General features: G+C 55.2%; 1 protein-coding gene across 1 annotated transcript; it reads left to right on the forward strand.

The window, feature by feature from the left end:
- Window positions 1–2,055: 2,055 nt before the first annotated feature.
- LOC144608204 (transmembrane protein 276-like) lies at window positions 2,056–8,170 on the forward strand. The gene is made up of 3 exons (XM_078425758.1): window positions 2,056–2,232; window positions 5,479–5,683; window positions 7,536–8,170. The coding sequence occupies exons 2-3, from the start codon at window positions 5,579–5,581 to the stop codon at window positions 8,025–8,027; spliced, it is 597 nt and encodes a 198-aa protein (XP_078281884.1). The 5' UTR covers window positions 2,056–2,232; window positions 5,479–5,578; the 3' UTR covers window positions 8,028–8,170.
- The last annotated feature ends 1,146 nt before the right edge of the window (window positions 8,171–9,316 follow it).

Genomic DNA, 9,316 nt, shown 5'->3' on the forward strand with positions numbered 1-9,316 from the left:
AGAAAAGATGAGGTACGAGGGTAAACTAGCCAATAATATAAAGGAGGATAGCAAAAGTTTTTTTAGGTACGTGAAGAGGAAAAAAATAGTCAAAGCAAATGTGGGTCCCTTGAAGACAGAAGCAGGGAAATTTATTATGGGGAACAAAATAATGGCAGACGAGATAAACCGTTACTTTGGATCTGTCTTCACTGAGGAAGATACACACAATCTCCCAAATGTTCTAGGGGCCGGAGAACCTAGGGTGATGGAGGAACTGAAGGAAATCCACATTAGGCAGGAAGTGGTTTTGGGTAGACTGATGGGACTGAAGGCTGATAAATCCCCAGGGCCTGATGGTCTGCATCCCAGAGTACTTAAGGAGGTAGCTCTAGAAATAGTGGAAGCATTGGAGATCATTTTTCAATGTTCTATAGATTCAGGATCAGTTCCTGTGGATTGGAGGATAGCAAATGTTATCCCACTTTTTAAGAAAGGAGGGAGAGAGAAAACGGGTAATTATAGACCAATTAGTCTGACATCAGTGGTGGGGAAGATGCTGGAGTCAATTATAAAAGACGAAATTGCTGAGCATTTGGATAGCAGTAACGGGATCATTCCGAGTCAGCATGGATTTACGAAGGGGAAATCATGCTTGACAAATCTACTGGAATTTTTTGAGGATGTAACTAGGAAAATTGACAAGGGAGAGTCAGTGGATGTGGTGTACCTCGACTTTCAGAAAGCCTTCAACAAGGTCCCACATAGGAGATTAGTGGGCAAAATTAGGGCACATGGTATTGGGGGTAGGGTACTGACATGGATAGAAAATTGGTTGACAGACAGAAAGCAAAGAGTGGGGATAAATGGGTCCCTTTCGGAATGGCAGGCAGTGACCAGTGGGGTACCGCAAGGTTCGGTGCTGGGACCCCAGCTATTTACGATATACATTAATGAATTAGACGAAGGGATTAAAAGTACCATTAGCAAATTTGCAGATGATACTAAGTTGGGGGGTAGTGTGAATTGTGAGGAAGATGCAATAAGGCTGCAGGGTGACTTGGACAGGTTGTGTGAGTGGGCGGATACATGGCAGATGCAGTTTAATGTAGATAAGTGTGAGGTTATTCACTTTGGAAGTAAGAATAGAAAGGCAGATTATTATCTGAATGGTGTCAAGTTAGGAGGAGGGGGAGTTCAACGAGATCTGGGTGTCCTAGTGCATCAGTCAATGAAAGGAAGCATGCAGGTACAGCAGGCAGTGAAGAAAGCCAATGGAATGTTGGCCTTCGTAACAAGAGGAGTTGAGTATAGGAGCAAAGAGGTCCTTCTACAGTTGTACCGGGCCCTGGTGAGACCGCACCTCGAGTACTGTGTGCAGTTTTGGTCTCCAAATTTGAGGAAGGATATTCTTGCTATGGAGGGCGTGCAGCGTAGGTTCACTAGGTTAATTCCCGGAATGGCGGGACTGTCATATGTTGAAAGGCTGGAGCGATTGGGCTTGTATACACTGGAATTTAGAAGGATGAGGGGGGATCTTATTGAAACATATAAGATAATTAGGGGATTGGACACATTAGAGGCAGATAACATGTTCCCAATGTTGGGGGAGTCCAGAACAAGGGGCCACCGTTTAAGAATAAGGGGTAGGCCATTTAGAACGGAGATGAGGAAGAACTTTTTCAGTCAGAGAGTGGTGAAGGTGTGGAATTCTCTGCCTCAGAAGGCAGTGGAGGCCAGTTCGTTGGATGCTTTCAAGAGAGAGCTGGATAGAGCTCTTAAGGATAGCGGAGTGAGGGGGTATGGGGAGAAGGCAGGAACGGGGTACTGATTGAGAGTGATCAGCCATGATCGCATTGAATGGCGGTGCTGGCTCGAAGGGCTGAATGGCCTACTCCTGCACCTATTGTCTATTGTCTATTGTCCCGGGAGATCAGCACCGCGGAGATGGAGAGCAGCCTCAATCCACACATCCACTCCTGCAGGCTCTGCTGGCGACCTCCCGCCGACGCGTGGCGCTATCACCGCCATCAGGCTGCGCCGCGCCGCGCCGCGCATCCTCCCGCCGCCATTGAAGGGAGAGCGGAGCCGAGCCGAGCCGAAGCCCGGGGAGGGGGGTTGCGCTGGTCTGGTCTGCGGTCCCGGGGAGGAGCCCCAGCCCCGGCCCCAGCTTCGGGCAGCGGGGATCCCGGCGGCCAGTCCAGGCCCGGCCCCGAGCTCGGGAAGAAGCGGGAGTCCGGGCGGCCGCTGCAGGTAAAACGCGGGCGCGGCGGGCGGCCTGCGGTCTCCATGGCAACGACCCCGCCCTGCAGAGGACAAAGGTCCTCCCGGTCAACCCGGGTACACCAAGGCATGGGGGACCCGCCCCAACCAGACACCGGGCCGGGGGGCCCTCCCCAACCGGATACCGGGCCGGGGGGCCCTCCCCAACCGGACACCGGGCCGGGGGGCCCTCCCCAACCGGACACCGGGCCGGGGGGCCCTCCCCAACCAGACACCGGGCCGGGGGGCCCGCCCCAACCAGACACCGGGCCGGGGGGCCCTCCCCAACCAGACAGCGGGCCGGGGGACCCTCCCCAACCGGACACCGGGCCGGGGGACCCTCCCCAGCCGGACACCGGGCCGGGGGGGCCTCCCCAACCAGACACCGGGCCGGGGGGCCCTCCCCAACCAGACACCGGGCCGGGGGACCCTCCCCAACCGGACACCGGGCCGGGGGACCCGCCCCAACCAGACACCGGGCCGGGGGGCCCTCCCCAACCAGACACCGGGCCGGGGGGCCCGCCCCAACCAGACACCGGGCCGGGGGACCCTCCCCAACCAGACAGCGGGCCGGGGGGCCCTCCCCAACCGGACACCGGGCCGGGGGGCCCTCCCCAACCGGATACCGGGCCGGGGGGCCCTCCCCAACTGGACACCGGGCCGGGGGACCCTCCCCAACCAGACACCGGGCCGGGGGACCCTCCCCAACCGGACACCGGGCCGGGGGGCCCTCCCCAACCAGACACCGGGCCGGGGGACCCGCCCCAACCAGACACCGGGCCGGGGGGCCCTCCCCAACCGGACACCGGGCCGGGGGGCCCTCCCCAACCAGACACCGGGCCGGGGGGCCCTCCCCAACCAGACACCGGGCCGGGGGACCCGCCCCAACTGGACACCGGGCGAGGGGGTTACAAAGCGTGAGAGGCGGGGGTGGGTGAGGGGAAAGAGAGGTGAGGTGTGATGAGGGGAAGGAGAAGTAGGGTGTGAGTGACGGGTAGTTGTTGAGTGTGGGGAAGGAGAGTGTGGGGACGTAGAGGGTGGGGTGAGGGTTAGGTATAGGGTGTGGGGAGGGAGAGGGGTGTAGGTGAGGGGTAGTTATAGGGTGTGGGGAAGGAGGTGAAGGGTGAGGAGTAGAGTGATGTTGGGTGAGGTGTGAACCGTGGGGGTGTGGTGGGAGTTGGAGGATGGTGTTGGTCAGGGTGTGGGTAGGGGTAGGTGCTGGAGTCTGAAGGCCTTGCTCAGCCATTTAATACTGGTTTATTATTGCCATGTGTACCACGATACTGCGGGGTGTGGGTGAGGGGTAGTTATAGGGTGTGGGGAGGGGTGGGGTAGGGTGTGAGTGTGGGGTATATGGTGTGGGGAAAGAGAGGGGTAAGGTGGTGTGTGGGTGAGGGTTGTTATAGGGTGAGGGGAAGGGGGGTGTGGATGCGGATTGGTTACAGGCTGTGGGGAAGGTGAGGGGTGGGGTGTGGGTGAGGGGAAGGAGAGGGTGAGGGGCGGGGTGGTTGAGGGGAAGGAGAGGGAGCGGGTGAGGGGAAGGAGAAGGTGGGGTGTGGGTGAGGGGTAGTTATAGGATTTGGGGGAGAGGTGGAGGGGTATAGGTGTGGGGAAGGAGAGAAGTGGGGTGTGGGTGAGGGAAAGGAGAGGGTGAGGGCTGCGGTGGTTGAGGGGAAGGAGAGGGAGCAGGTGAGGGGAAGGAGAAGGTGGGGTGTGGGTGAGGGGTAGTTATAGGGTGTGGGCAAGGAGAGTGAAATATAGGGTGGGTGGTGTGATGAGGAGTGGAAAAAGGGTGAGGAGTAGAGTGATGTTGGGTGAGGTGTGAACTGTGGGGTGTGGTGGGAGCTGGAGGATGGTGTTGGTCAGGGTGTGGGTAGGGGTAGGTGCTGGAGTCTGAGGGCCTTGCTCAGCCATTTGGTATTGGTTTATTACTGCCATGTGCACCACGATACAGCGGTAAGCTTTGCTTGTGATCGAGTTATATCATGTGAGAGAGGGCGGTCAAGGCTCAACCACATTTGAGTGGGAATGGATTTCCATGTAAGCGTTGACTGAATAAGAAGGAGATTTCCCTGTAGTTGAAGTATGAGAGGCATAGATAGAGTGGACGGTCAGAATGTAGAAACATGGAACTGCAGATGCAGGTTTATCAAGGAAAGACACAAAGTGCTGGAGTCGCCCGCCCCGGATCGCGGGGCTTGGGTCGGCCTGCTGCGGACCTTTCACCGTCCGGCGGGGCCTGGAACATGGCAACTCCAACAGCCTGACCGCGGGGAAGAGAAAATACATTCTGGCCTTCCATCACAGTGAGGAGGGGACTGGAGGAGACTCACTGTGATGGATGTTTCTTTCCTTTTTTTTTGTGTTGGTTGTGATTGTGTGTGAAATTGTTTATTTTTATTGCTCTTTATTGCTGGACTGTGGGTGATCTTTCATTTCACTGCACATCTTGTATGTGTATGTGACAAATAAACTTGACTTGAGTAACTCATGGGGTCAGTTTTTTTTTTACAACGTCTCTGGAGAACATGGATTGTGAGGCAGGGTCCTGCCCGAAACGCCAGAGATGCTGCCTGACCAGCTGAATTACTCCAGCACTTTGTATCTTTCCTCAGTTAGTCAGAACTCTTTCCCCAGGGTGGAAACAGCAAAGACGAGAGGGCATAGCTTTAAAGTCAGAGGGGGAACGTTTAAATGAGATGTGTTGGGCAGGTTTTTTTTTACACAGAGATTAGTGGGTGACTGGAACACGCTGCCAGGGGTGGTGGTGGAGGCAGATAGAATAATGGCATTCAAGAGGCTTTTAGAAATGCACATGGATATGCGGGGAATGGAGGGATATGGGTCACGTGCAGGCAGAGGAGATTAGTTTTGATTTGGCATCATGTTCCTCACAGACATTGTGGGCCGAAGGGCCTCTTCCTGTGCAGTTCCATGTTCCATAATCAATGCAATGCGATGGACTGTACTGTGGGGATTCTCCACTCAAGAGGGCTGAGGAGACTCGACTGCTGAATTCATTCAAGACAGAAATTAGTGTGCTTTAAATAGAAAGTGATAAAGAATCATTACCAGAAAGTGGCTCACAAGTGATAAATCGTGGTCATTGCAGCCTTGGTCTGTAGTAACCATACTGGTCATTGGTGAGACACACCAGGAGTATTGTCCTTAAGGAGGCTGCTGAACTGGAGAAGTGAAGTTGCCCGGACACTTACTGAGGCTGAGTTTTGTCTGCAGGTTAGTCGATGATCAGAAGTGCTGATCCTGGGCGGATACTGCTGAGATTTTTCATCCCTTCCCGTTTCTACGCTGACACTCGTTTGGTGATTGCTCAGGGATGGGGTCCCAGAGGCCGGTGGGCAGAGAGCGGGAGTGGAGCTTCGCGGCCGCCAGCTTCCTGCTGTTCACCGTGTCTCTGCTGGCCTTTCGCCGTACTCGGAAGGTGAGTCGATATAGCGCGGTCCGGCACGTCACTGGGCGGGGACGCACTCTTCAGCTGTCAGCCTGGCCTCTGAGAATGGGGCGCATATATAGAGTCATACAGCTCCATTCGGCCCACTGAGTCCGCCTCGACCATCAGTCCCCCCATCTAGAACATAGAACAGGAACAGGCCCTTCAGCCCATCAAGTCTGCCTCCGCCATCAACCATTCATCGACACCATGGAACAGCACAGGAACAGGCCCACAATGTCCACGTTGAACCTGATGCCTAGTTAAACTAATCTCTGCCTGCACGTGATCCATATCCCTCCATTCCCTGCATATCCATGTGTCTGTCTAAAAGCCTCCAAAGTGCCACCAAATCCATTAAAAAATATATCTCCTGTCCCATCAACTTCACCTAGTTTCTACCACTCGCACACACCAAGGGCAATTTACAGTGGGCAATTAACCCACCAACCTGCACGTGTGGGCGGAAATTGGATGGCGCAGTGACGCAGCTGGTAGAGCTGCTGCCTCATAGCGTCAGAAAACAGGGTTCGAACCTGGCCTCAGGTGCTGTCTGCACGGATTTTGCACATTCTCCCCGTAACCGTGTGGGTTTTCTCTGGGTGCTCCAGTTTCCTCCCACATGACAAAGATGTGTGGATTTGTAGGGTGTAGACACAAGGAACTGTAGATGCTGGATTACAAAAAATAAAATACAAAGTGCTGGAGTAACTCATTGGGTCAGACAGCATCTCTGAAGGTCTGAAGAAGGGTCTTGACCCAAATTGACACCTATCCATTTCCTTCAAAGATGCTGCCTGACCCGCTGAGTTACTCCAGCACTTTTTGTCTTTTTTGGGGGTTTGTAGGTTAATTGGCCTCTGTAAACTGCCCCTGGATGAGAAAGTGGGATTACAAAGAACTAGTGTGAAAGGGTGGTCTTTGGCCAGTGTGAACTCGGTGGGCCGAAGGGCCTGTTTCCATGCTGTATCTATAAACTAAACATGGTCTCAGGGAGAAAATGCAAACTACACTCAGATAGCATCCGAGTTCAGGATCAAACCTGGGTTACTGGTGCTATGAGGCAGCATCAGTGTTCCATATACCCACCACCCTCTGAGTGAAAAGCCTGCCCCTCAGGTTCCTATTGAATCTTTCCCCTCTAAACCTCTATCCTTTGGTTGTTGATTCCCCCACCCTGGGTAACAGACTCTGTGCATTCACCTTATCTATTCACCTCATGTTCTTATACACCTCCAAAAGATCACTCTTCAAAGGGTGGTCATGGGCAGAGCAGATTTGAGGGGCTGAGTGGCCTCCTGTCCCCATGTTCCCCACCACCCCTGGGCTACTGTTGGTCAGCGGACAGAGGCTGAGGGACGGAGGACGGAGTGGTGCGGGAGGGAGGGAGGATGAGGGGGAGGGAAGGAGTGGGGGAGGGAGAGAGGGGGGAGGGAGAGAGGGGGATGGAGATAGGGAGAGATGGAGAGTGGGAAGGGGAGATGGAGAGAATGAAAGGGAAGATGGAGAGAGCGAAAGGGCTGATAGAGATGGGGAGGGGGAGATGGAGGGGGAGAGAGATGGAGAGAGCGAAGGGGGAGATGATGGGGAGGGAGCGATGGAGGGGGGGAGGGAGGGAGATGGGGAGAGGGAGGGAGGGAGGGAGGGAGAGAGAGAGGGGGGAGATGGGGAGATGGAGAGAGGGTAGGGGGAGATGGAGATGGAGAGGGGGAGATGGGGGGGAGAGATGAAGGGGAGAGAGAGAGAAGAAGGAAGGATGGAGGCTCGGTCAGTGTGGGAGGGAGGATGGGGTTTGTGGGAGGTGGACATGTTGTCCCCTCACCGTCTGTGTGTCGCCCTGCAGGTGAACATGGGTTTGGCGGCGGGCTTCCTGTTGCAGGGGTTTGCGGGGGCGCTGGGGGCCATCCTGGGCCTGGGTCTGGGCGGCAGCAGCAGGGGCTGGGGCGCCGGCTGGCATCGGCAGACACGCTGGGCCTGCTCGGTCCTGGGGCTGCCCCTCCTCTCCTTCGGCTACCACTGGAGCAGCGGCGAGCGGGCGGCTGCCAACGCGCTGCTGTCTGGAGGGGTAGTGGCGGCCGCTCTCTCGGGCCCGGCTGGCCCGGCTGCCTCGGCAGTGGCCGCCGCCGCCCCGCTCTCCATGCTGGCCACCGCACTCCTCACCGCTGACGGCTGGGCCTGCGCCGGCAGCCTGGCGCTCCTGCTCGCCGCTGCCCTGCGCCCTCCCTACGCCCACACACTGCTGACGGCCGCCGGAGTCGCCGCACTGCAGCGGGCACTGGATGCACGGCGCCAGGCGGCACGAACCGTGACCCCGACATGGCACACATGGCAGTAACCGCGGGTCCTGGTGCTGCTACATCAACAGAGACTCACTGGCATCAGCTGCCGATCAAGTACCCCCGACGCAGACTCCCCCTAACCTCACACTGCCGCAGATTGATCAACTGTGCTTCTCTCACAACCATCAAATGTTTCTATCCTCAATAAAGTTATTTTTGTATAACAATGGTGTTTCATTCCCCTTTTAATTATCTGTTCCTGGTACTGGTTTATTATCGTCACGAGTACTGAGATACAGAGCTATCCAGGCAGATCATACCATCTACAGAAGGGTACCATCCCAAGATGCCATCTGCTCATTTCCCTCCAAAGATGCCCGCTGAGTTCCTCCAGCATTGTTTTCCGCACAAGTTTGCAGCATCTGCGGTCTCTTGTGTCTCCAGATCATTGGAGGCCAGTTCATTGGCTATATTTAAGAGGGAGTTAGATGTGGTCCTTGTGGCTAAAGGGATCAGGGGGTATGGAGAGAAGGCAGGTACGGGATACTGAGTTGGATGATCAGCCATGATCATATTGAATGGCGGTGCAGGCTCGAAGGGCCGAATGGCTACTCCTGCACCTATTTTCTATGTTTCTATTGCAGAAATGAGTACATCTGGTATTGAAAAAAGAGCACATTAACTCAGTGTGAAATATAGTGTTCGGGCCACAATAAAATCGCAGATTTAAAAAATGCAGGGTTTGCAATGGGTAGGTTGGGAGATCAGGAATTTATCCCTAGCATATGGGAGGATCACACAGCGGCCTGATAACAGCGAGGAAGAAGCTGTTTCTGAATGGTGGCATGTGCTTACAAGCTCTTGTACCTTCTGCCCGACGGGAGAGAGGAGAAGAGGGAATGACCGGGGTGTGAGTGCTCCTTGATTATGTTGGCTGCTTTCCTGAGACAGCGTGAAGTGTAGATGGAGTGGATGCTGGGGAGTCTGGTCTGTGTGGTGGACTGGGCTACATCCACAACTCTGCAATTTCTCGTTAACTTGGGAAAACCAAACTGTGATACATCCTGATTGGATGCTCTCTGTGTTGCGTCTGTAGAAAGTATCATCTTCCTGCAGTTCCCAGCTGGTATGAGCTGCAGTGGACAGCAGGACTATTTCACTGTCTGTTGTTACTCGTTCTCCAGGATCAGTGCACAAGATGTGAGGATCGTCGCTGTAACTCAGGGTCTCGCTTTTTCAAATGCGCCGCTGTCCACAATACCTTTTGTGCCTTGATGCAGGGTCCCGGACTGAATCGCCGACCATCCCTTTGCCTCCACAGACGCTGCCTGACCCGCTGAGAACC

This window comes from Rhinoraja longicauda, chromosome 2 (assembly GCF_053455715.1).
Source record: "Rhinoraja longicauda isolate Sanriku21f chromosome 2, sRhiLon1.1, whole genome shotgun sequence".
Taxonomy (NCBI): domain Eukaryota; kingdom Metazoa; phylum Chordata; class Chondrichthyes; order Rajiformes; family Arhynchobatidae; genus Rhinoraja; species Rhinoraja longicauda.

Coding starts and splice junctions, on each gene's coding strand:
- LOC144608204 (XM_078425758.1), top strand. CDS start 5,579: ATGGGGTCCCAGAGGCCGGTGGGCAGAGAGCGGGAGTGGAGCTTCGCG. Junction 5,684..7,535: donor CCTTTCGCCGTACTCGGAAG/GTGAGTCGATAT, acceptor GTCGCCCTGCAG/GTGAACATGGGTTTGGCGGC.